This window comes from Pituophis catenifer, unplaced genomic scaffold (assembly GCF_029215685.1).
Source record: "Pituophis catenifer annectens isolate HBS135680 unplaced genomic scaffold, rPitCat1.0.hap2 SCAF_2, whole genome shotgun sequence".
In the NCBI taxonomy this organism is placed as follows: domain Eukaryota; kingdom Metazoa; phylum Chordata; class Lepidosauria; order Squamata; family Colubridae; genus Pituophis; species Pituophis catenifer.
Window position 1 is genome coordinate 41,386,699 of NW_027256882.1, and position 27,812 is coordinate 41,414,510.

Genomic DNA, 27,812 nt, shown 5'->3' on the forward strand with positions numbered 1-27,812 from the left:
AGTTATGAATAATTCCCATCATCCAGATGGCTGCACTACATTCTGGATGGCTTACTTAAAAATTGTGGCATCTGAATTTTCATGTATGAAACATACATATCTCAAAGACCTCCATGGCTTCAGTCATCAATTTTGCCTTTTGAACTTGTAAACCTCACCACCACTGTGGAAATACAGGCCACATGGGTTTAAAATTGTAGACTTATTCCAGGGTCCTAGTTTACTCAAAAGTTCTTGCCATTTAGTCTTAAGTACTGGTTGACTTCAATCTTTTTATTAGAGTTCCATAATTATTTTTGCTCTGTGACAACTGAGAGCTGTTTTGTTTCTTAATCTTGACTTCATTTTGCCAGCAGAAGTTTTTACTACATACACTTCCATGACTGCTTCTTGTTCTTGATAAAGTAGATATCTGAAATAATGAGTATATGCTGCAATAAATATGTTAGTCTTTCAACTGCAAAAGATGGCTAGGCCCAATTAAGTATCCATTGGATCAGAGTTTTAGTTAAATGGTGTTTTTCTTGACAATAGTCAAGACTGGAGAGCCTTTACAATGCATTAAAATAACCACACATACAAGGAGAATGTTGTTTTGAATATATATGTTTATGATTTTATCTCATGGATTAAATTATCTGTTGCAAAATCCAAACCTTACTCTATTGCACTGTATTTTGCACTTAAGATAGGTCAGCCTTTCTTACTCATTACTTGATGTATGAAACCAGTGACGATGCATCTGAATTTTTATTGGTCTTATAGAAGACCCTCTTTAGAAAGAGATGTTGCAATATATAAACTGTGCAGTACACAATATTTCTTCCCTTCCTCCTCCATTTTCCGTTCCATGTTTTTAGATCAAGGCAATACAAAAATAGTCATTCAAATAATAGTGAATCAACACTGCAAAATGAAGCACAAGTAGCTGTTTTGAAGCAATTTGGTGTTATTCACAGTGGTGACATGGATTTTTGTTTTAAAGTAAGTATGTCTGTGTGCCAGATTAGTTAACAAAAAATGTTAAACGTTGTAACCAGAAAACTCCCATCAGCTGTATGGCAGTACAGCCCGAATATATGCATTGTGCAATGGAATAGCCTCACATAAATGGATATATGATTGTATTTGTTTGCATGATTCATTTTTAAAATTTACATGTTATTTCCAACTCAATGTGGAGATAACTTCCTAGAAATAGGTAGAAAAAAACAAAGCAAATTCTACTAGTAGTTGAGATGCAATTTACTTCACACAGAAATCTCAGCATTGGAATAGATATAGGAAGCCTCTACAGCAGAAGAAAATGAGTGGAGGGGAAGGATGTAGGAGTTTCAAGACACAAAGCTCTTCTGCCCCCAATACATGAGGAAGGGGAGATGGGTATATAAATTATCTACAATGTCCCAGAAATTTCTGTTGAAGGCTTTGACTTCAGATTTGCCAAAAAGACAGGTAGCCATCAGTTTGATTCTAAATTCTTAATTAAAACTGCCATCTCGCAATTTTTCCAAAGCGCAGCCATGAGGACTAGAAACATATGTTTTGTATTTTGACTAGGCATCCACTCCAGCACATTTATTTTATTTTGCACTCTGCTACAGAGTGGTATGGCACTCTGCTACAGAGTGGTATTATCTCTCCTGGGAGATAAGTGTGTCCAACTATGTAAGAATTTTCAAATTGCTATTTTTTTCCCCTTCCATCAGAACTTTCTGCTAGTCAAAAGCCCTTTTATACAATTGCAACTCCTTCCATTAAAATATATCCCTGAGTGGCGCTTTCAGTGACTTTTAATGCTTCACTAAAAATTCAAAAAGTAATCATTTGTCTGCTGACACAGTTAACCAAAGTAGTTCCATTGTCACATTGCTGCTTTATGTCCCATATTATCAGGGGTGGGTTCCACTTCACTATCAGTTCGCAACGGGTTCTGCGCATGCGATCATCAGTGATGACATCAGGGCAGGTGGGCGGAGCCTACCACCGCCATTACTACCGGTTCGCAAGAACCGGACCGAACCGGGAGCAACCCAACACTGAATATTCTACAAGATTACTCAAATTGCTGAAATCCCAAATGCCTGGAATAATCTCAGGGGCATAAAGTGAGCTGAGATCCAGATGCCACCCAGAACCAAGGGTGAATCCTCTCTTGCTTGAACGAGGTAGGTGGAAAAGTAAAAATGGGAGCATCCAGCTCTGCGTCGAAAAAGGCCACCCACCCTCCCTCGTAATCCAGATGTACTCTGATCCTTTTGGGCTTCCTGAGCAGAAACAGGGTAGTCCAGCGAGAAGTCAGGGCTTGCATCTGGCCCCAGCACTGCTGTACTGCCCAAATGCCTTGCTGTGGGTTGAGGCTGAGGCTCCCCTTCCTCCTCACAGACTCCTGGGCGATGCCAATGGCCCAGTTCTGCCCCTGCTCGACGTTCACCACCCAGGAGTGCTTCCCAGAGCAGAAGCTTTCGCAGCCCAGCACAAAGAACTCGGCATCAAATCTCTCAGGAATGTCCAGCAAGGCCTGTGCTTGATCCAGGTGCGTGACTGTCTTCTGATCCAAGGAGAGGAAGAGATGGGGATTGGCCGTACGTGGATCTAAGGTCACGCTGACTGGGGAGACTGAGAGAAAGAGAGAAAGGGTAATGGTGTCTTCTCGGCTCCAACCTGACTTCTCAATTATCCAATTAATCCAAACCGCTGTTTCCTGCCAGGAAAGCCACGCAAATGCTCACACGCAACAGTGAGTGTTCATTTGCCCAACAGCTTAGCCTCAGTATCAACCGCACAATCTTGGCATGCGGTTGTCATTTTGGATATCACCTACTGACCTCTGCATCTTCTAATCTTTCTCTCAATCATCTCTTAAGCAGGGTGAGGCTCCTGCAACCCTTCTGCAAGTCAAATAATATATGTGGGTATATGCATAATTTTGTATTTATTTATTTAGTCATGTTTATGTAGTGTATATTGGAGGTGGTGAGCCTATGAGAGCTGTATGCAATGAAATTTCATTTTAATGTATACTGATTAGGGTATATTTAAAGTGACAATAAGTGTTCCATTCCTATTCCAATCCATTATTCTATTCTATTCTATTCTATTCTATTCTATTCTATTCTATTCTATTCTATTCTATTCTATTCTATTCTATTCTATTCCATTCCATTCCATTCCATTCCATTCCATTCCATTCCATTCCATTCCATTCCATTCCATTCCATTCTTTCTATTTCTATTCTATTCTGCGAAAAATAAACCATGTGATTTTTAAAGATTTTTTTTTATCCTGCCTTTATTATTTTTATAAACAGATATAGTCATTGACTTACAGCCGTAATTGAGCCTGCAATTTCAGTTGTAAAGTGGGTCATAACTTGTGACCGCACCCAATTTTACAATTCTTGCATGATCATTAAACAAACGCAGCAGTTGTTAAGCAAATGCCATAGTCATTAAATGAACCTATTTTTCGTTATGGGGCATTTTTTTGGATACTGGAAGCAAATGTCGGTTAAAACGTCATAAATCACAAACATGTGGCTGCAAATGGCCATAGATGGGAGCCAGTTGCTGAGTGTCCAAAATATGGTGATGTGATATGTAAGGACAGATGTCAGAACTTTGAATCAGGGTTGCAACTCTCTTTTTCAGGGTGTGTTTAACTTCAAATGGTCACTAACTGAATGGTTGAAAGTCGAGGACTATCTGAAAAGCGGTAAATACACCTAATACTCTTTCCTCCTCTTATTTTCCCCACAACGATCACTGTGTGAGGTGAGTTGGGCTGAGAGAGTGAGAGACCCAAGGCTACCCAAGTGTCTAAGGCAGGACTAGAACTCACAGTCTCCCTATTTTTAGCCTGGTGCCTTAACCCCTTGACTAAATAGCAGGGGTGAAATCCAGCAGGTTCTGACAGGTTCTGGAGAACCGGCAGCGGAAATTTTGAGTAGTTGGGAGAACCGGCAAATATCACCCCTGGCTGGCCCCAGAGTGGGGTGGGAATGGAGATTTTGCAATATCCTTCCCCCAGGAGGGGAGGAAATGGAGATTTTGCAGTATCCTTCCCCTGCCATGACTACCAAGCCACATCATGCCACCAAGCCATGCCCACAGAACCGGTAGTAAAAAAAATTGGATTTCACCACTGTTAAATAGGCCTACTTTTTAAATTGCTTACCCTTTAAAGTAGGAAATACATACAAATCACTCCTGCAGCTTCATAGTGTTAAGCACAACACAGAAATAAACTTAACAACAAAGAAATCAGTAACTTCATCCTTCTGTTTCTTAACCACCTTAAACTTTCCCTAGAAAAGCTGACTCAAAGTGTGATACAAGCCGGGTCATTTCCAGCTCCTCCCAAAGATATATTAAGCATGGCCTTAAGCTATCAGAGGCTTTCTACATCAAGTTCCAGATCTGGCAGTTCCCAATGAAGCCTGCCTTGGGGCCAGGCACAGTGTGTGCTCATTTACCTGTAAAGAAATGTATTTAGCTTTGCAAGAAACAGCGTCTTTTAGTTAATACTCAAAGCACGCCTAGCCTCCTCTTTGCAAGGAGCCCATCCAGTCACTTGACTTCATGCCACTGCATCATTCAAAGGTAGGGTCTCATTGCCGGGGGGGGGGGCATGTTCAGAGGTGGGTTTCAGCAGGTTCTGACCAGTTCTGGAGAACCGGTAGCGGAAATTTTGAGTAGTTTGGAGAACCGGTAAATACCACCTCTGACTGGCTCCGCCCAGTGGTGGGATTCAGCCAGTTCGCACCACTTCGGGAGAACCGGTTGTTAACTTTCTGAGCAGTTTGGTGAACTGGCTGTTGGAAGAAATCATTAGGGCAGAGAACCGGTTGTTAAATTACTTGAATCCCACCACTGGCTCCGCCCCCATCTATTCTCTGCCTCCCAAGTCCCACCTGATCAAGAGAAAATGAGGATTTTGCAGTAACCTTTCCCTGGAGTTGGGTGGGAATGGAGATTTTACAGTATCCTTCTCCTGCCACGCCCACCAAGCCACACCCACAGAACCGGTCGTAAAAAACTTTGAATCCCACCACAGGCCATGTTACTGAAAAGCAGCATTGCAGGGAGCATCTCTACAACATGAAGATTCTCCAAAATTTAGAAGCAGCAAACTTTTAATCCTACCCAAGTTGCAAGTTCCAAAGGTATGCAAGAGTGAAGGGGGGAAAAAAAACCAAATTAAGAAAAGATAGCAGCATCACCTTTCTTGTCTGCTCTCAGGCCATCGTTGTGCAATCCTGGCCAGAGAGTCTGGGGCTGATCAGGCTGATCAGTCTGACTCAGGAGGACAGCATTAAGCCTTTGGATCTTGCTTTTCGGCAATTCGTCCATCAGTGATTCTAGACAAGAGAAAAGGGTGAAGATTTGGTCCTGCTATCAAGAGCACACTGGAGAATTTGCATTTTTTACACACACACACACACACACACACGTTTGTCTGTCCATCCATCCATCAATCCATCCATCATTCCCAGTGGGAAGAGTTTAAAAATCTATCTCCATAGAGGCCTAAAAGGTAAAGGTAAAGGTTCCCCTCGCACATATGTGTTAGTCGTTCCTGACTCTAGGGGGCGCTGCTCATCCCTGTTTCAAAGCCGAAGAGCCAGTGATGTCTGAAGATGTCTCCGTGGTCATGTGGCTGGCATGACTAAACGCCAAAGGCGCACAGAGTGCTGTTACCTTCCCGCCAAAGGTGGTCCCTATTTTTCTACTTGCATTTTTTAACGTGCTTTTGAACTGCTAGGTTGGCAGAAGCTGGGACAAGTAACGGGAGCTCACCCCGTTACACGGCACTAGGGATTTGAACCGCTGAACTGCTAACCTTTCGATTGACAAGCTCAGCGTCTTAGCCACTGAGCCACCGCGTCCCCTTATAAAGGCCTAGAAAGAATCTAAAAATTAGAAAGATTCAGAGAATTTCTGCTCAAAAAATTACCAGAGTTCTTCAGAAGATATTGTTAGCTGTTTGGGGAATGGAATTAAGAATCAAATGTGGCATCGGGAGCCCCGCGCATGTCTTTAAACTTCTTGTTTAAAGATAGCATAATCCCACAAACCATGCTCCAGAGCTGAAGTGGGGATACCTGTGACTCCCAGCATTTCCCATCACTGGCCATGCTGGGTAATGCTGCTGGGAAGTTTAATTCAGCAACATGTGGATTGGCTTTAATTTTTTCTGTCTCTGCTCCAGAAAAGGAAAATTGAAAATTGAGATTTGTTTGCACAACATCTTGCCACATGCTTGCCACAAGATCATTAGTAAGACATGTACAATCTCCTGTTTCCCCAAGTATAACAAGACCTCATAAATCATCCTCAAGGAGATGGCTACCGTGGACCCACTCCTCTTTTAGAATTTCTCTTTTTCTTGTAATTGCTGTTCCAATCATCTTTTTCAAGGAGTTAGTTCTCAGGTTGAGCAAAATATTTTTCTTGGATATATTCTGAGTATAAAACAAGCGTCAAAACTCTTTCTTGCAGGCTAAGAACAGTACTGAAATGCTTAAAACAGCATTTTCACAGTCGAAACAGCAGATCCATCCATAAAATGGACCTTTTGCAAAACGTCTTGGGTAATGGTAAGTCAATATCAGGAGTTGCCATTTAAATTTTCCATAATACCCTCAACCAATGTTTCTCAACCTTGGGAATTTTAAGAACTGTAGACTTCAACTCCCAGAATTTCCCAGCTATCTTGTTGGCTGGGAGCTGAAGTCCACACATCTTAAAGTTGCCAAGGTTGAGAAACACTGCCCTCAACATTATCATAATACTTTGGGACGATGTGAGATGGACATTTCAATGTAAATACTTCTGTTATTCCTCCATAACTTCTTTCAGTATTCATGGAAGTAGAAATTCTCATCGAATCTAGAGCAAGCCCTAAGAATTAACCTATTCCTTCTTTCCACCCTCTCTACTTTTTCCCTATTTGGAGGAGAACATTTCATATGAACAAGGTTTACCCTACAATTACAGAAATGTGTATTTCTTATATAGCTTCCGTACCTCTAAATTTCTCGAAGTTTTCCATTAATAGACCACTTTGCTGAGAGATGGCCCTGAGATCTTTTTCCGGGTTAACAGGTTTCTCTTGGAAGCAAAGAAGCTCACCCTTTTCACACCTAGGAAATCAGAGAAATCCCAAACTATTTTAGTTCTGTGGTTTCCCTTGATGTCTGGCTGCCTCCAAGCATCTGGTAAGAGAAAAATCAGAAGAACAGGCAGACTGTCTTCAAATTATTCTGGCCTTTTTAAAAGAAAGAATAGGGATTTCCTCTCTGCTAGACAGAGCTCACAGAGGAGCATAAAGATTTTTTTTAAAAAAAGATCTGTAACCATTCAAATTCATTATTAGCCCCAAAAAATTATAAATCACATACCTGCTTAAAGTTTCCTTGATATCCTAGAGAAACCAGAGACATTTGAGTTACTTTGTAAAGAGGAAAAAAATTATCAGAGAACAATTTTGTTCAGGAGGATTTCACAAGTTTCTTTTTTTCTTTTTTAAGAAAAAAAATAGCATATAACCAAGGGACCTAAAGGAGATAATCTGAAGCAAGAAGGGGTTCCTAAAAGCAAAATTCCTCCTAAAATGCCTAGAAATATTCCACTGAGGAGAAAGAGGTCTGGTTCGAAGCTCTACCTCCCTGGATTTATTATGTAAAGAAAGAACATCTGTCAGGAGGATTCTGGGAAAATCCAGTGTCACAAATTCCTACTGAAATTATGACTGAATTCACAACGCAGATTATCATCATTGTTTTGCCACATAAGCATCTTTGCAAAGATGATAATCTGCTTTGTGAATTTGCATAGATGCTTAGGTTCAGGGAGAAACAGCCTCAACAATCTATGTTTTTAAAAAAAACCACCTTAGAATGTCCACCTGTAAAAATTCACCCGCAGGCCTCTGACAGTGCTTCTCTAGCTCACAGATTAGGTCACTGAGAAAAGAAATGTTGTTTGAAAGTCTGGTGCTACTTTCATCTTGTTGCTTCTCCAGGTCACTCAACCGAGCCAAGAGGCCACTTTCCTGCTCTTCTAGAAACAAGCGGAGTTCCTGGGACGCCTGCACAATCTTTCTTCTCTCTGCTTTGATGTCTTCCTGCAGTCGACAGAGAAAGAAAATAAAAAGTCAACAAGACAAAGGTTGTTTCTGTATAATTAACCATATACTTCAGCACCAGCATATTATGTCATGTTGGGGAGCATTGCCACCATATCACAATATTGCTATTATTAAAAGTGAAAGTAAAGGTTCCCCTCGTACATATGTGCTAGTCGTTCCCGACTCTAGGGGGCAGTGCTCACCTCCATTTCAAAGCCAAAGAGCCAGCACTGTCTGAAGACGTCTCCATGGTCATGTGCATGACTAAATGCCAAAGGCGCAAGGAACAATGTCACCTTCCCACCAAAGTTGGTCCCTATTTTTCTACTTGCATTTTTTACATGCTTTCGAACTGCTAGGTTGGCAGAAGCTAGGACAAGTAATGGGAGTTCAACCCATTACACGACACTAGGGATTCGAACTGCTGAATGCCGACCTTTCGATCGACAGGGCTCAGCGTCTTAGCCACTGAGCCGCTGCTCAAATATTATTAAATATGAAAAATATTAAATTCAATATTTAATAATTTGCTATTATTAAATAATACTAAATTGGTCAATATATTGCTAATACCTATCATTACAGATAGCCCTCAGCTTATAACCATAACTGAGCCCAGAATTAGGTTGTAAGACTTTGTGGTTGGAAGTCGAGGCACCCATGTGACCAAAAGTAATTTTTCCAGCCCTTTTCACAATAGTTGTTAAGTGAACGCTATGGCTATTAAGAGAAGTCATTCATTTGAATGAGTGTTTATTGCCAGAGATCAGCAAAAAACATTACAAATCAGTTATGTTACTGCAGAATGTTCTCTGACCAGTTGTAATGCTGGCCTGCCAAACAAGCAGTCACATGAACGCAGGGTGGAGGGGCATCATAAGCCATAAAGCACCTGACCTATGGCTGTTGAAAAGTCAAATGGTCGTAAAATGACTGATTGTTAAACAAGGACTACCTCTATGTGCCTGAATGCATGGGGGGAGGGGGACGATTAAGCAGATTTCTGTTCTCCCCATGGGGAGAGAGACACATATTACAATTACATTGAACTGGAAAGACAAGCACCCCTTGGTTAGAATGCGATACCAAGGACTCAGGGTCAAGTTCCTACACATTTACAAAACTCATTTGGGTGAATCAGTCACTAGAGCCTCACCTACTTCACAGGATGAAAACTCAAGCAAACCACCTTTCCTAATGGAAAGACAAGATGTAAAATGGAAAGAAAAGAAAAGATAAAGGTTTCCCTGTCCAGTCCTATCCAACTCTAGGGTGCAGAGCTGACCTCCGTTTCTTGGCTGAGGAAGCCAGCATTGTCCAAATATATTTTCCGTGGTCATGTGGAGAGCTCGGCTATGCACCAAAGGCACACAGAATGCTGTTATCTTCCCACTGAAGTGGTAACTCTTCATCTACTTGCATTCATGTGTTTTCAAACTGCTAGGTGGGCAAGAACTGAGGCAGGGAACGGGAGCTCACCCAGTTGCAGAGCTCAGGTCTTGAACCTGGGCTGTCAGCTTTCCAGCTGTCAAACTCAGTGTCTTTAACTGCTAAGCCATGATGTCACAAATGCAAAATAAAATAATAACAACAACAACAATAATAAAGTAAAATAATAAATAAAAATAAAATAATGCAACTATAGGCTATAAACCTGCATTAGTGGACAAAAATTGTTCATGATTATTTTTCAGACACTCAAAATAAAACTCTTTTATTTTACGAAATGTACAACAAAGTTGGGAATGTATTTCAGGGAAGAGAAACTGCTACAATTTTCCTTAGTACTGTATATGAACAAATTACCTACCAAATACACAGCCGTTTGCTTCTCCTGAGTCTGCTTTGATCCTTCAGCAGCCGTTCTCCCCAGCTTCAGTTTCTGTAGCTTGATCTGGATCTCTTTCTGAACAAACAAAATCTGTTAGGATTATTCCCCAACAATTATTGAAATGCTAAATCACTTTGGAAGCTGATTTTATTGGGGGACTGAAGGAACCAATTCTAGGACACCAATTCGAATCATAATCATAAGTTTATTTGTCAAGCATATATAAGATAACAGGTAAAAGTATAAACATAATTTGAATACATGAAAAGAGTAAGTAAAAAGGGGCATCAATCTAGATTTCTTCAGGGGGGAAAAGCTAGAATAATTAAACTGGGTTTGCAAAGTACCCTAGACATACTCTGGAATACAGGTAGTCCTGGGAAATCCAGCTGCTGCCATCACCATCGCATTAAGCCATAATATGGTGGTTGGGTTGTACAGCACATATACAGTAATAGTGTTGCTCAAGAATTAAGCGTATTGTGCCATGCCAGATTTTTAGAAGTATCCAATCAACGCACAAGTTCAGAAGGAGGGCTCTCAAGCAAGGCAGAAGTCCACCACCTCAAAACAGGGAAGAGTGGCAGCGTCCGCCCCATCTAGGCCAGCAAAAGTGAATTTGTTTGTTACCCTGTAATCTTGAGCTGCCTCCTCGACGGGAAGTACCAGGTGGCCTTGGTGCTTCTTGGATTTGTCGCATACCAAACAGATGAAGGCGCAGTCCTCCCTACAGAAAACCTTGAGGGGCTCCCCATGTTTTTCACAGAGGGCTTCTCCCCACAACCCTTCGATTGCTTGCAGATGCAGCCCTTCCGACGTCCTGGACTCGGAGGTTCGTTTTTCAGGGCTGTTCTGAAACCCAGAGCAGGGTCTCCCCAGATCCCCCATGCTCTGGACGAGCAACAACACCTGGGCAGGGGCCTCCGCCTCCAACCAGCTCCAACTGCAACCCTCCGGAGGTCGAAAACGGCGGTGGATGGGTCGAAGAGCAGCGTTTCGCATTCAAAACGCCCAAAATTTCCTAGATAACTTTCGTTTTCCTCTGCAACCAACCTGGGCGATGGGAGGAGTCGTTTCCCGAGCCTCTCGCGTCTGATTGGTGGATGGGTCCCTCTGGTGTGTGTGAACGGCACGGAAAGCGTGTGCTAAATATTAGCCCCTATTTGAAGGATGTCAGAGAAACGGTGCGCAGTGGGCAACTGGACAACTTAGAATAATTTTCTTGTCAGTGATCGGCATTAAAATTAAATTTCGTTGAGAAAGAGAGAGAGAAGGAGGAGGAGGAAGAGGGAGGAGGAAGAGGAGGAGAAGGAGGAGGAGGAAGAGGGAGGAGGAGGAGGAAGGAAGGAGGAGGAGGAGGAGGAGGAGAAAGGAGAAGGAGAAGAAGAAAGAAGAAGAAAGAAGAAAGAAGAAAGAAGAAGAATCCAGTTGGGACAACCATGACCTGGATGATTGAGAATCTCTACAGGCTTATACCCACATGTATATTTATGACACAGACACAACTGTGCTTATGATCTTCAGACAGATCTGCAGAAGTCATAAATGTGAGGATTGGTTGTAAAGTTGCATAACATTCTCAGAGACTCTTCCCATCCTGCTTACAATCTTTTTGGACTGTTGCCTTCTGGCAGAAGATACAGAACAATTAAAACTCGGACCACACGTTTTCTGAATAGTTTTTATCCCAGAGCTATAATTGCACTCAACAATGAACTAAAGGGCCACCATCAGTGAGCTGTTGGACAGTGTTACTTGGTCTATTGTGTGGATGTTTGGGTGGTTTAGGGGTGGGGAATTGTGGGTGGGAGTATGTTTGGGGAGTATGTGTGTGGGACCTGGTCTTTGGGTGTCAAGTAAATTTCGTTGTATGTGTATACCATATATACACATACAATGACAATAAAGTTTATTTATTTATTTATTTTGTCCATCACCATTATAACTTCAAAAGGCTGCTAAATAAGGCAGTCACTAAACAAGGGCTACTTGCACTAGACAATGCAAGTTTGATAGAAATTATGTCCACGGTGGATGGATTAGTCATTCTGACAGTAAGATGGGCAGCATATGAATTTCATAAATAAAATAGGATTTTTGAAACTTTCCTGGCAGGGAAGACAAAACCTGGTTACTCCGCTGTCTCAGAAGACTTGTTTTCTTGCTACTTTCTATAGGAGAATCTGCAATTTCTCTTTCTGCCTGGATGTGTCATTTTCTTCCATTCTCGGGGGTTCATTAGAAAGGCATCTCCAGAGCATGCTTGAAAAAATTAAGCCCCTGCAGGCTATGAAAAAGAAGTTGAACTGATTCCAAACACACACATTTTGTGGCAAGAAGGAATTCAAGCTTGTAATTTTGAGTTAGGCCCAGAAATGTAGCCCAGCTGGCTTGTGGGCATGGTGCTGCAGGAGGGCTAACTTTGCTGAAAGCAGAATGACCAACTTCTTGACTTTATTTATTTAACTCATCAGTGGGTCCTTTGCTTTGGGGCAGTGATCCTGATATAGAATGTTGTGTATTTTTGGTTTTTCACCAATACTTTTATTGTACAAAGTAATATGAAAAGGTGGAACAAAACTTAATTCTCAGCCGGCTCGACATTAACGCTTTAGACTATACCCCAAATTTATGTAGACTTGAATTGGTGCCATATCATATGTTATAGCCCAGAGGTCTCAAACTGGTGGCCTGTGGGCTGGATGCGTCACACACAGGCCACACCCATCCCAGCGTCACAAAACGTCATGTGACGGCAATGTGATGCGGCGAGTTTGACACCCGTGCTACAGCCTATAGACCTATGACGTCCCTTAGAAGATCCTTTTTAACTGCTCAGATTTGGGACTGCCACAACTGAAAGAAGACTTTGCATTTAAGGAATATACAAAACCCCAGCTTAGCTAACTTTTTGCAACTGAAGACAGATAACATTGGCTTAATATAGTTAAAACTGAGATATAAATTTATGTCAAGGGCATTACTCTTCAGGAATAGTAAACAGATTCCTGCTTAAGAGCTTCTCTAAAAATGTGGAATTAGAAATGCATTTTTTTAATTCCTACATAGTAATGGCAATCAATGTCTAAGAATGTATACACACAAATAACAGTACCTATCCCACAAGATGATATATCAGGAGGCCTGGAAGAACTGCAAAGTTTGCTAAAGCACAAAGAGTTTAAGATAAATTATCCTGAACAGCCAAATGAGGCCTAAATGCAAGCAGTGAATATGAATGTTCATTGTTAACAGAAGAAAAATATCAGAGCAGATGCATTAAGGAATCAAATGCAAAAGCAGATGTGACTTGTGTAGTTTTATCAGTTGTGCAACAAGGTAACATTAGGTTTGATTTCTGGTTTTCTCCACAAAAATACTGCAATGCCTTTTAACACCATTTCTGAATTATCCAGTCTAGGAATTTCTTGCTTTCTCTCCTAACAAAGTTCTTTTTTTTTTTTTTGTAAAAAGTTTTTCTTTATTTTTTACACATACACACACACAAACATACAATGTATTTTTGCTGATCAGAGTATTTGGCCGGTTAACAAATTTAAACAATTTTTAATCTTTACAACTAAAATTACCGTTTCTATACCTCCTTTTTGCCATAGTGTTCATTTTCATCTATTTTTTTTACCAATTTTACCCTTCATTTTCATCTCTAATTTTAACCAGATTCCAATTTTCCCTTCTATTCTATATTAAACCCCTTCTTATTGTCTTCTGTTTTTATATCCATCATCAGAATGGATATAAGAATAACCTTTTCTGACACCAAGGCCTAGTTTCATGGAAGGCAATCTTTCCATGGACTGGAGGTGGGGGGGGGCGCGAGTTTTTTTGCACTTTACCCAGATCTCACACATGTGCAGATGAAGCTTTGCTCATTTGCGCGGCCTGGTTCCTAACAGGCTGCGGACTGGTACGGTTCTGCAGCTCGGGGGTCAGGGAACCTCTGTTCTAGAGAACATTGCATATCAATGGCAGGTAGATTCCTATGACATCTCTCACCTTTACTAACCCAATTCGGCAGCTAGCAGGAAAACAATCATCAATCACTTTTCTTAAGGTAAATTGACTTAGGACAGCAGGTGACTTTTAACGATTACTAAATTTAGTCCAAACACGTTGTTTGGCTTTGAATGGATACATCAAAGAGAACTATCAGGAATATCAACTGATCACTGGGCTTTTTTTGAGATCATCTGATAAGTAGGACATGAATGAATAAGACAAATTCCCCAAAATTCGTAATAGGTAATCTTTATTGAAGAATAGAAGGTGAGCCGTAATTAAAGAATTGTATTGACTGCAGTACTTTTAAGAAAAAAAAATCTATAAAGAAACAATATTTAAATGTTTTTAATGCTTTTTTTTTTATTCTAACTCTATAGAATAGACTCTCATTTTGAACAGGAGCCCTTGTTTCTATCAGTCTTTTGTTTTTGCAATGGTCAAATTTGTTATGATTTTTCACCGACTACCGGTATATAAAAACAAACTTTCATTGAGATACTGGTTGAGCGCTACTGTGGGAAAGTGCTATACTGGATTAGCAGTATTCTGAAACGCCACTAAACTCAGTCCAAGTGACTGCACAAAACAAACTAAAGTCACTTTTATACGCAGTTTTGGTGTTATTTCAAAGTAATGCTAAACCTATGCTCAAAAGTAGCTTGGATAAGAGCTGACCTGTTTGGGGAGAGTTGCATAATACAGGTGGTCCCCAACTTAAAACAGTTCATTTAGTGACGGTTTTAAGTTAAAACAGCACTGAAAAAACTGAGTTACACCCGCTCAATAACAGCGTCCCTGTCTGAACTCTTTTATGACTCTTAAAAAGACACCCAGCCAGGTAAAGTTGCTAAAATGCCATTTGTCCAAGACAGAACCTGCCTGGGCAGGTCAAAATCTAATTGAAGGCAATTCTTCATCCCTTTCCTCCCAAGTGTAACCTTTCCCGATGCATCCAAGGAGTCTAAATATGCTTTCAAGGATGGCCGGGGGTGGGGTGGGGAGGAAGGCATTTTGGCAAATGTTTACACCTCTCCCCTTTAGCTGAATTTCTATTAATTGTCCTCTAAAGAGTTTTATTTTATTTTATTTTATTAGTCATATTTTTATGCCGCCCACTCTCCGAGGACTCTGGGCGGCTTACATCAAAGACAGTATACTAAATAGCATATTGCCCCCTAACAATCTGGGTCCTCATTTTACCCACCTCGGAAGGATGGAAGGCTGAGTCAACCTTGAGCCTTGGTGAGATTTGATCTGCTGAACTAGCAGTCAGCTGAAGTAGCTGCAGTAATGCACCCTAACCACTGCGCCAAGTAAACAAACTGTTCCATTTGAAATACTAGGTGATTTCAAATTCAAATATTTCACACTGCAATCCTAGCATTGAATTTAGTGAGACTTACTTCTGAGTAAACCAACTGTTCTTCCCTGTATGGGGGGGGGGAGAGAGGAGGGGGGGAGAGCGGGGAGGAAGGCATTTTGGCAAATTCTTTTACACCTCTCTCCTTTCACTAGATTTCTATTACACCCCCTCTAGCTGATTGGTTGGGGGCTAACTGTCACCGGGGGTGGGGGGGCGGCAGAACACCCAGGATGAACCCTCTTTCTGCGAATGGGCCGTGTTGAAGGGTGTGAGACGCAGGGGCCGGTGGCCCATTGCAAATGACTGGAGGTGTGCCAGCTGAGGAGATAAGTCTTGGATGAGAAGCAAAACATCTTCAAAGAAAAACCAGAAAATCCAGTTGCCTCTTGAAAAAGCACTTTTGGGACAACCATGATCTGCATGACTGAGAATCTCCATGGACACTTTGCAAGGATACATCAAAGAGAACTATCAGCAATATCAACTGATCACTGGGCTTTTTTGACATCATCTGATTATAGAAGCTAGTACAGTGGAAGTGTTGCTTCTGCTGAAAAATCGCTACAAAAATTTGTACATAATTCCAGCTAGGATAGTGGACACTGAGATGATTTTTGACGTTTCTTCATGTTAACTAATCAAAAAAGAGACAAAAGAGCATTACAAAGTAGGCAGAAACTTATGGATTTATTTTGCAGCACCTGAAGCCCCGCTGAAAGCTGATTATTATGTTTTTTTTCCCTGTAGACTCTGGTCCCAATACTTAAGGAGATAAAAATATTTCCTTCATACCAGCTTTCAATAATAGTATCAGCTGCTAATGTCTGCAGATATAATTACCATAGGCAATCACACTAAGCTGAAGAGGGATGAGGGCATAACAAAAATGGGGAATTTAGCCTTTGTACCCCTTGTTTATATCAAAGGAACATTTGTAAGATTTTTTTCTTTTTTTAAAAAAATGAAAACTGAGAAAGTTGGACAAAATACAGAGAGAAACCATTGTCATACACTTACTATCTCCTACTGGTGCTCTTTTATCAGGCTGCTGAGATGATGAGGAATGCATTCTGCTCTCTGGGCTATAATCAAAAGCATCATTGGCTATTTCGTCTTCTGATTTCCTCTTTTTTTCAATAAGAGAGCTCAAATCTTCCTTCTTCCTAACAGGTGTTAGAACATCTGGTGGAAACAAAAAAAATCCAACAGTAAACAGGAGCAGGGGGTTAATATATCTATATAATATATATATAATACACCAAGCCAAATCTCAAAAGCCTAGAGAATTCCTAGAAGCCTGGCACTCAGACAAATCAGCTATCAATAGGCACATAGAGATAGACAACATCTACGTAACATTTGAAAGAGACAATAAAAAAACCAAAAAGGAAACAAAAAGAGCAAAACACACCACCCTGTTAGCAATCAACACCAGATGACCAGAGATTAACACCAATATTAACACTCCACCAACAATCAAGAAATCAACAATACCCCAATCAAGAAAGTACTAATTTAGACAAACAAGCTACCAGTAAACAACTGCCTAATCAAGGAACTATCAAGAACACTTCCACCAACATTGACAAGACAAGCTATATAAGTAGACAGTAAAGCCTACTCTCTTCTGGAACTGATGCAATATGCATACATATAGTATCTGTTTGTCTGCCTGTCTGTCTATCTGTCATCTATCCATCCACCCATCCATCCACCTATATCTCATATATGTATATAACTCTCGCTTTCTCTACACCTCCCACCTCTGTCCACTGCAGTTCCTTACCCCTTCCATTAATCCAGGTCAAATCTAACTACATAAACATGACTTCCTTTTCTCCTTTAATTCCAATTCCATCCTTTCCACACATTGCTGCTGTTCATGCATCTGATAAAGGAGAATAGTATTCTTTGTTTTGGTGTGTACATTTGGTTTGCTTGCTAGTGTATCTCTGTGTCTATAATGGACTGTATACAAATACACATTTTTACTGGGATTCATAGTTCTTATTAAGCTGCTCATAAAAACCAAACCAGCCTGTTCTTCTGATGTACAGGTAGTCCTTGACTTTCAAGCGTAATGAAGCCTGCCTATTACAGTTGTAAGTTTTGATGATGGTTGTAAAGCAGGTCACCACATGATCAGACTCACTTTTCTTAAAGTAAGCTGGTTTAGGACAGCAAGTGAGTTTTAACAATTACTGAATTTAGTCCAAGCATGTTGTTTGGCTTTGCATGGATATCCCAAAGTTGCTTTTTCAAGAGGCAACTGGACTTTCTGGTTTTTCTTTGAAGACGTTTCTTTGGGTCCCCACCTGTCATGACCTGGATGACTGAGAATCTCCATAGATATTTAGCGATATGCTTTGGGATGATTCCCCCTTCAAATGGTGAGGGAATATGAATGGATTTCCAGAAAAATTGCAGATTACAGGAAATATTTTCGCTTCAGTCTGAGACGCAGACAGGATAGACTCATCCCCCAACAGGCTGCGCCTGTCTTCAACAGTGAAGGGACTCAGCGGAAAACATCCTTCAGAAAGCACAGCTCCAATTCCTCAATGAAAGAAGGTTAAAAGGAGGCAAATGACTAGCTGTCTGCAAAGAGTCTTCCTCACCATCCAGTCAGAGCTGAAGAATCTTCTTGGATGGGAAGTGAAATGTCTTCAAAGAAAAATCAGAAAGTCCAATTGCCTCTTGAAAAAGCACTTTTGGGACAACCCTGACTGAGAATCTCCATGGACACTTTGCAAGGATACATCAAAGAGAACTATCAGCAATATCAACTGATCACTGGGCTTTTTTGACATCATCTGATTATAGAAGCTAGTACAGTGGAAGTGTTGCTTCTGCTGAAAAATCGCTACAAAAATTTGTACATAATTCCAGCTAGGATAGTGGACACTGAGATGGTTTTTGATGTTTCTTCATGTTAACTAGTCAAAAAAGAGACAAAAGAGCATTAGAAAGTAGGTAGAAACTTATGGATTTATTTTGCAGCACCCAAAGCCCCACTGAGAGCTAATTATTATGACTTTTTTTTCCTGTAAACTCTGGTCTCAATATTTAAGGAGATTAAAATATTTCCTTCATACCAGTTTTCAATACCCTGTTTCCCCTAAAATAAGACATCCCCTGATAATAAGCCCAATCGGGTTTTTGAGCACATGCACTAATTTTTTTTTTTTTAATTTGATTTATATGCCGCCCTTCTCCGGAAACTCAGGGCGGCTTACAATGTGCTAAGCAATAAGCAATAGCCTTCATCCTTTTGTATATTTATACAAAGTCAGCTTATTGCCCCCATAACTGGGTCCTCAATTTACCTACGTTAGAAAGGATGGAAGGCTGAGTCAACCTTGAGCCTGGCGAGATTTGAACCTGCAGTAATTGCAGGCAGCTGGTCTTAATAACAGGGTGCTTTAGACCACTGTACTACCAAGGCTCTTGGTAAAATAAGCATCCCCCTGAAAATAAGCCCTCCCTGAAAATATTTAAATGCATGCGCAGTTGGTCCCCGCCATTTCCTCTGGTTAGGATTAGGGAGAGAGAGCTGGAAATCAGGTAAGACGGCAAGAAGAGCCCCATCTTGCTCCATGTGCCCCAAAATAATAAGACATCCCCAAAAATAAGGCCAAGCACTTATTTCGGGGAAACACGGTAATAGTATCAACTGCTAATGTCTGAAGATATTATTACCATACACAATCACACTAAGTTGAAGAGGGAAGGGGACATAACAAAAATGGGAAACTTAGCCTTTGTACCCCTTTTTTATATCAAAGGTACGTTTGTGTGTGTTGTGTTTTTTTTAATGAAAACTGAGAAAGTTGGACAAAATACAGAGAGAAACCATTGTCCTGCACTTACTATCTCCTACTGGTGCTCTTTTATCAGGCTGCTGAGATGATGAGGAATGCATTCTGCTCTCTGGGCTATAATCAAAAGCATCATTGGCTGTTTCGTCTTCTGATTTCCTCTTTTTTTCAATAAAGCTCAAATCTTCCTTCTTCCTAACAGGTGTTAGATCATCTGGTGGAAACAAAAAAAATCCAAGAGTAAACAGGGGCAGGGGGTTAATATATCTATATAATATATATATAATACACCAAGCCAAATCTCAAAAGCCTAGAGAATTCCTAGAAGCCTGGCACTCAGACAAATCAGCTATCAATAGGCACATAGAGACAGACAACATCTACGTAACATTCAAGAGACAACTCAAAAAAAACAAAAAGGAAACAAAAAGAGCAAAACACACCACCCTGTTAGCAATCGTATTTATACAAAAGTTATTTGTATAAATAACTCAAGATGGCAAACATACCTAATACACCTTCGTCCTCCTATTTTCTCCACAACAGCAATCCTGTGTAGAAGGGAGACTGGCCCAAAGTCACACAGTCGGCTTTCATACCTAAGGTTTCTTGGTTTCTAGTCTGGTGCTTTAACCCGATATAGTCAGTTGACTCCATCACTGACTATTGGGGGCGAGTCCTTGGCCCGCCCTCGTCACCTCTCGCCTTGACTACTGCAATGCTCTCTACATGGGGCTCCCCTTGAGGAGCACCCGGAGGCTCCAGCTGGTCCAGAACGCAGCAGCGCGGGTAGTGATGGGAGCAGCATGGCGCTCCCATGTAACACCGTTCCTGCGCGAGCTGCACTGACTCCCGGTGGTTTTCCGGGTGCGCTTCAAGGTGTTGGTTATCACCTTTAAAGCGCTCCATGGCATAGGGCCTAGCTATCTTCGAGACCGCCTGCTGCTACCGACGACCTCCCAGCGACCCGTGCGCTCCCACAGAGAGGGCCTCCTCAGGGTGCCATCAGCCAAACAATGTAGACTGGTGACCCCCAGGGGGAGAGCCTTCTCTGTGGGGGCACCTACCCTCTGGAATCAGCTGCCCCCAGAGATAAGGAGAATCCAAAACCTCAGTGCCTTCCGCCGTGCCCTTAAAACCCACTTTTTCCAGCAAGCCGGGCTGGCTTAGGAAGAAAGTTTTTAAAATTTTTAAATGTTTAATTGGTTTGTGGTTTTTTAAATTTTGGGGCAAATTTATATAGATTTTAATTGTTTTTAATATTTGTATTTCATGTTTTTAATTCTGGCTGTGCACTGCCCTGAGTCCTCAGGGAGAAGGGCGGTATATAAATTGAAAAATAATAATAATAAAAAAAACCATTAGACCTTAACAATCATTATTGGCTGGGTTCTCATGTGTTAAACTACATTGCGGCTGAAAGCAATGTATAGACCCAAGCTTCAGATCAATCACTCATGCATCTTGTCAATATTTTCTGCTCTAATTAAGCCTCAATAGAAACTTCTTGTATTGCTTGGACTGCTGTTATTCACCTTCTGTTTCTCATTCTCTCTTTTGCCCTAGCTCCTGTTTTAATGTAGTGTTTCAGGCTGCTTTGAAGGTTCTTGTGATAGGAAGGCAGGACTCACATCTTTCAAAACATATATGCTATCTTCAGAAACAGGAACTAGAGTATAGCAAAACAAATCAATACTTTTAGGAGCATGCATGTAAGGTTCCTTTCTGTTCCAACTGCATGGACTGTATCTCTCAGTTTAAAAACTTGATCCTAAATTTAAATTTAAATATCAGCTAAGCTCATACCTTTGAATTTCCACAAAGTATGTGTGACAACCTCATTATGTCTTGTTTGAGAAGCAAGCCATTTTTCCATTTCAGGAAGAAAATCATCTAACCCTTGAAACTTCTTTTGATTTAACCTAAAATACGAAGGAAACATTTGTATATGAAGATCAGGTGGACGATTTTAAGGTGAAAGAGGCCTATACAGACCATTGGTATCATTTTTGCCCTGAAGTCATAAAGCATCAAGGGCAGAGGTGGGTTTCAGCGGGTTCTGACCAGTTCTAGAGAACCGGTAGAGGGATTTTTGAGTAGTTCGGAGAACTAGTAGTAAAATTTCTGACTGGCCCCGCCCCCATCTATTCTCTGCCTCCAGAGTCCCAGCTGTTCAGGAGGAAATGGGGATTTTGCAGTAACCTTCCCCTGCCTTGCCCACCAAGCCACGCCCACCAAGCCATGTCACACCCACCAAGCCACGCCCACAGAACCGGTAGTAAAAAAATTTGAACCCCACCACTGATCAAGGGGTAAACTTGCTGCTTGGTCAAAGATATTATAGAGTATTTGGAGAAGGCTGAATACTAGGTCAGGCCGAATACAGATGAGGAGCTGGGTTTTAGGGAAAGTTTATCGGGCTACACAATTTTTACCCGTGGATTTATACTCTTGCATTTCTTAGATCATTCAGCACAAATCAAAGATAAAAAAGTCAAATACCTCATTGATGCAGTCTGCATCTCCTGGGAAAGGAAAGATAAGAAGTATTTTAGCATTACGTAATAAAGAGTCTACAACGAAATATTGCCATGTGATTTGGAGTCTCTAGCTCTCTTCCTAGACATTCCATTTTTCCCCAGGATGTGGTTTCTCGTTTATCTTTTAACAGATCTTCAGCATGCAGTGACTATTGAGCCTGCAAAGCCTCCTTTGATTTTGTTCTCACATTCCCCGAAGCCACTGCTTTCAAATTTGGCAGCTTTAAGATGGATGGACCACAACTGTTCAATGCTTGCTTGGGAATTCTAAGAGTTGAGGCCCACCCATCTTAAAATTGCCAGGGCTGAGAAACACCGCCATAAGCCTTTCTGATACATTCTTTTATGTAGATGATGCCATTTCAAAGATCAGTGTCTATTTTCATTAGCACATAGCACATTAACTGTCTGGTTTTAACCATAGTTTATAGAACAAGCCATAACATTGTCAATCATAATCTAAAAACCACAATCATTAGTCAAAACAATGTGTGAATCCAGCCTCGCATCAGAAATATGGGAGAGGAAGCCAATTTTTTTCTACCATATGATGATGATGTTATCTATTTAGTTGCATCTGACTTTTGACAATTCTATGGGCCTGGTCTCTCCACATCTTCTGATCTTGCACTACTTCTTTGAGTTGTTCCTGACATATATCACTTTATGAGCCTCTCTCACAGGTATCCCACATGGGAAGCAATGACTTTGTTAAGCTACTTTTATCTAATTTTGCCTCCCCCCCAAGCCACCTTCCTGGTCATGCTGCTAGGAATATGCAAAACCAATACATCTAGTGGGACTAGTTTGGGAAAGAGATCTACCATAAAAAGAGGACTGTCTGTTTCTTGTTCCCTAAATTTCAAGAACTATCGTATTTTTCGGAGTATAAGACGCACCGGACTATAAGACTTACCTATCTTTTTTGGTGAGGAAAACAAGAAAAAGAAATCTGCCTCTGCCTCCCAGCAATTTTGCTTTGTTGAAGCAAACAGCCACTTTCATTTTTGCTTTACTTTCATTTTTGTTTTCAGCATAGCTTGATTAGCACAAGAAAAAAAAATCTGCTCTAGCAATTTACCTCTTTGCAGCAAGCAGCAGAGGCCCAGGCAAAACAGCTGAGAGTCGGGAGGCAGATCCAATCAACTTGTGCTAATTAGGCTGTGCTGAAGCTGAAAGGAGCTGTTTCTTCTTGGTGCAAGGAGGTAACTGCTGGGAGGCAGAGGCCAAAGGGTGGGAGCCAGTGGACGGGCGGGGCTACATTCGGTGTATAAGACGCACCTAAATTTTCACCCCAATTTTTTAGGGGGGAAAAAGGTGCGTCTTATACTCCGAAAAATACAGTACCCTAGAGCTATTGTCCCACCACATCTTCAGTAAGATAACCCTTATTTACCTCGGAAGAAAATAATGTCAACTTTCTAACCTGTAAAAACTCAACCTCTACTGTTGGCCATCTCTCTTCTGCCATAGTGATAAGGCTATCCAGGCAAAAAATTTCCTCTGAAATTGTGGCATTATGTTCCTTAACTGCTGTCTGGAGTGAGTGCCACTGGGCCAGCAGCAGCTGCCTCTGTTCCTCAAGGGATTGATAAATCTGCTTAAAGGCCAACGACGTTTTCTGAATCCCAGCACCGATTGTATTCTGCAATAAATTCCAGCAGGGAAACATGGTTACTGCTCTAAAAGACAGACTGAGGACAAATTCCAGTTTGCCAGTAGATAAATTGAAGAACCTACCAGGGCTTCTTCGTTCCTCGCTGTATTCATTGCCTGAAATTTAACAAGTTCTCCTCTTTTTGTCTTCAAAAATATCAGTTGGTCCTGGAATTCTTGCTAAATAAAGAAGAACAGTATTTGATTTATTTATTATACCTTGTGCAGTGGTGGGTTGCCCCCGGTTTGGACCGGTTCACAAGAACTGGTAGTAAAAACGGTGGGAGGCTCCGCCCACTGACCTGGACATCATCATAGGTCAGTGATGGCTAACCTTTTTGCCATCACGTGCCAAAAGCGGGGGAGTGCGGGAGGGTCGTGAGCAAGCGTGCCTACACCCATAATTCAATGTGCCCCACCCCACGCGCGACCCACACTTTTGGCATGCAATGGCAAGGTGGGCCCAGTAGGCCTGTTTTTTTACCCTCCCCAGGCTCCAGAGGCTTTCTTGGAGCCTGGGGAGGGCGAAAACGGCCTCCCCACCCCCCGGAGGCCCTCCAGAGGCTGGAAACGGCCCGTTTCCCGACTTCCAGTGGGCCCAGAAGGCCAGAAAATTAGCTGTCCAGCACACGCATGTGTGCTGGAGCTGAGCTAGGGCAATGCTCGCGTGCCCACAGATATATGCTCATGCGTGCCATAGGTTTGCCATCACGGTCATAGGTGATCTGCGCATGCGGGCGCAATACGAACCAGTAGTAAAGGTAAGTAGAACCCACCCCTGACCTTGTAGTCTTAGATCAGTGATGAGTTCCTCCCGGTTTGGTCCGGTTCGGCGGAGCCGGTAGCAGTGACGATATGCCGTCACCGAATCGGTTCCCCCCCCCGCCCTCCCACCCCCCATGTTATTCTTACCTTTTATTTGGTCCCACCCCCAATCTATTACTGCCTCCTGAGTCCCAGCTGATGGCTAGAGGGAAAAAAACTGTTTAAACTCTTGCTTCAAAGGGCCGCCCTACAGCTGATCAGTGTTAAAAGCATACAAATGAGTCAGGTTGTAAGTGCGAGGACTGGTCGTAAGTGCGAGGACCTTCCAGAAATGACTCATTTCAGCCCTCTGAGTAGTCCCTATACACATAGCCACGCCCACCCAGTCACATGACATCTAAGCCACACCCACAAAATAAGCCACGCCCACAGAACCGGTAGTAAAAAAATTTAGAACCCACCCGTCTTAGATACCTACAAAATGAATCTTTAACAACCCTTACCCTCCCTATGTGGAGCATCTTAATCCAGCTAATTATTCCTGAGCTGAGTCTTCCATCTATTCTAGCACATTTAAGATTAAACCAGTCACTATTGCAATATATCTGCACTCCAGACTTAAACACTCTCAATGTCCAACTTTCAAGAATAACATGGAAACTATAAACCCGCTAAGGCATAAATCATTAACTTTAACTATGAACAGTCAAGCCTATTCTAAAGTTCAGTTCTTGAAATCCACCAGCCAAGATTGCCAACACCTGGGAGATTATCGAAGACCAAGAGCGACTGCGGGAAAATTTGATCTACCTTATCTCAAAACTAGAATCCCCAAGATCATTTGAAGAAGCTTTTGGCAGCAAAAATGATAAAACAAAAAAAGGCCTGTCCTGTTTTGCTGCAGATCACAAGCACAGGCTGTAGTTGCTTGCTTTGGCCTTTTGAAGAGTGTTTTCATATGGCATTAAACAGACACTCTTGGCTAATTTTTTTAGGTGTTCCATGTGTGAAAAAAAACACAGCACTGAGGTCTCTAGTTAGATACAAAGAAGATGTAAAGAAGAAAAACAGAGCAGAACTCTATTTAACAGTCATGTGGTGAAATCTAAAATTTGTTACTACCGGTTCTGTGGGCGTGGCTTGGTGGGGAGAGTAATGTGACTGGGTGGGCGTGGCCAATCTTTTTAAAAAAACTTTTAAAACCATTTTTTCTATAACCTCTTCGGCGAACTCAGTTTGGATCGTCAGAGGCATTTAAAAGAAAAAAAGGGTTTTTTTCTTTTAAATGCCTCTGACGATCCAAGCTGAGTTGACTGATCGTTAGAGGCATTTAAAAGAAAAAAAGGGTTTTTTTCTTTTAAAAGCCTTTGATGATCCCAGCTGAGCCGCGCGATCATCAGAGGCTTTTTTTTTTTACTTTTAAAAGCATTTTTTCAGCCAAAAAGGTTGTAGAAAAAATGCTTTTAAAAGTAAAAAAAAAAAAGCCTCTGAAGATTGTGCGGCTCAGCTGGGCATGGGGGTGGGGGCAGGGATTTTTGCTACTGGTTCTCCGAACCACCCGCCTCCATCACTACCAGATCGGGTGATCCAGTTCGAACCGGGAGCATTTCACCCCTGATGTGCCCCTTTCTTAGGGTACCATATATGTCCCTGAAAAAATAGGTGCTTTTTCTTGCTTTTCCTGCCACGTTCATATGTCGTGGCATTTGTCTGGTCTCCAAAACAGAGCTAAGGCAGCATTAACATCATCCTCAGCTATTCCAATTTGAAAGTAATATTCTCCTTCTCCTGTCAACATAACTTTTGCCATGGATAAATGTCTTCATCATGCAATCCCAAGTTGCTCACGGCATCTTTTCCAAGCAACAAATTAACCATTTGTCTGAAGTGGTGTAGGGTTTCCTGCCTAAGCAGGGGGTTGGACTAGAAGACTTCCAAGGTTCCTTCCAACTCTGTTATTCTATTCTGTTCTAAATTCTGTCAGCAGGAGGAAGAGGATGGTGAAAGTCAGCTGGCCATGATGGGACTGGCAGAAAGCAGAGCAGCAGGGGTTGGCTCTGGCAGTAGAGCAAAAGTAGATGCCCTGAGGAACAGGTGTGGCAGCTGGCTGAGATTGCTGAAGAGCCTGGGCCTTTGATCCCAGTGCTGCCACCACCTCCAAGGAGTATCACTGTGCAGGGTGGCCAAAAGTGCAGAGATGGGTAAGAGATAAGCGGGTAGAGGGAGTTAGTCACCACTGTGGTCATAAGTGCAGGTGGGCTGCCAAGCACCCAAAGTATCATTACACAACTGTTTAGCAATCTGTAATCTGGCAATTATATAACATGGCAAGACAGTTCCTGTCTATCAACTTCCTCACAAAGAAGGGCTGTTTGGAGTCCTCCCCTCCAGGGGTGAAATGCTCCCGGTTCGCCCGATCCGGTAGCAATGGAGGCGGGTGGTTCGGAGAACCGGTAGCAAAAACCCTGCCCCCCCCATGCCCAGCTGAGCCGCGCAATCATCAGAGGCTTTTTTTCTTTTAAATGCCTCTGACGATCCAAACTGAGTTGCCTGATTGGCAGAAGCTTTTTAAAAAAGCCTCTGCCGATCAGGCAACTCAGCTTGGATTGCCAGAGGCATTTAAAAGAAAAAAAGCCTCTGATAATCAGGCAACTCAGGTTGGAACCTCTGACGATCCAAGTTGAGTTGCCTGATCGTCAGAGGCATTTAAAAGAAAAAAAGCCTCTGACGATCAGGCAACTCAGCTGGGATCGTCAGAGCCTTTTGAAAGCATCTTTTTACAACCTCTTTGTGAAGAGGTTGTAGAGAAAATGGTTTTAAAAGTTAAAAAAAAATTGGCCACGCCCACCCAGTCACATTACCCCCCCACCAAGCCACGCTCACAGAACCAGTAGTAACAAATTTTAGATTTCACCACTGCTCCCCTCACCAAATTATCCCCATGAGCAGCATATTAATTTGTACTAACTTATTATGTAACCTAATAAATATTATGTTTATTTATAAACTGCCCAGTCACAAGTGAGATTAGTAGTGTAGAATGGTGATAAATAATAAATATACTGATTCTTCATTTACTAACTGCCAACCAACCAACCAACCTCTATTTTTTTCCCAATCTGCAGAAAGCCATGAAGCTAGTATACCAAACATGTCAGTCTCAAACAGCAAATGAAGAATACATGAAAAAGTGGCCTACATTTTAGCCCTCACAGCAACAAATATGCCACCTAACATTGTTTGATCTTACCTCCACAGGAAACACCGTATGCTCCTTGTGCTCTTTCGATTTGTCACACACCACACAGATCGCCATTTGATCATTTTTACAGAAAAGCTTCAGTGGTTCCTGGTGCGTCTGGCATACCTCCTCTTTTGTCTTTTCTTTTTGTTTGTTTGTTTCGTCCAGCTTTGGGACAATTCTGGCAATGTTTCCCAGCTCTCGGTTGGGCTTTAGGATTCTTTTCCGGCTGGTTGCTCTACACTTAGGACAGTGGAAATATTTTTTGTTAATGAAAACCCAGTGTTTGGTAATGCAAGCTTGGCAGAAGGTGTGCCCACAATGTATGGAGACTGGATCATGGAAACAGTCCAAACAAATGGAGCAGATCAGTTCTTCTTTAAGTCTTCTTGTCAATTCTTCTGTGGACATGATGGCTGTCTGTGCTAAACAGTTTCTTTCTGC

At 41.8% G+C, this 27,812-nt stretch overlaps 1 protein-coding gene across 1 annotated transcript; it reads right to left on the reverse strand.

Annotated features, from left to right (window-relative positions):
- Positions 1-590: 590 nt before the first annotated feature.
- Positions 591-27,812, reverse strand: LOC139310159 (uncharacterized). Its single transcript, XM_070934320.1, has 16 exons — positions 27,378-27,812; positions 23,447-23,542; positions 23,133-23,351; positions 21,669-21,691; positions 20,973-21,088; positions 19,219-19,380; positions 16,366-16,530; positions 15,937-15,982; positions 15,585-15,745; positions 10,593-10,963; positions 9,942-10,052; positions 7,910-8,128; positions 7,404-7,426; positions 7,030-7,145; positions 5,223-5,360; positions 591-2,619 (listed from the first exon to the last, which is right to left on the reverse strand). The coding sequence occupies exons 1-16, from the start codon at positions 27,777-27,779 to the stop codon at positions 2,096-2,098; spliced, it is 2,892 nt and encodes a 963-aa protein (XP_070790421.1). The 5' UTR covers positions 27,780-27,812; the 3' UTR covers positions 591-2,095.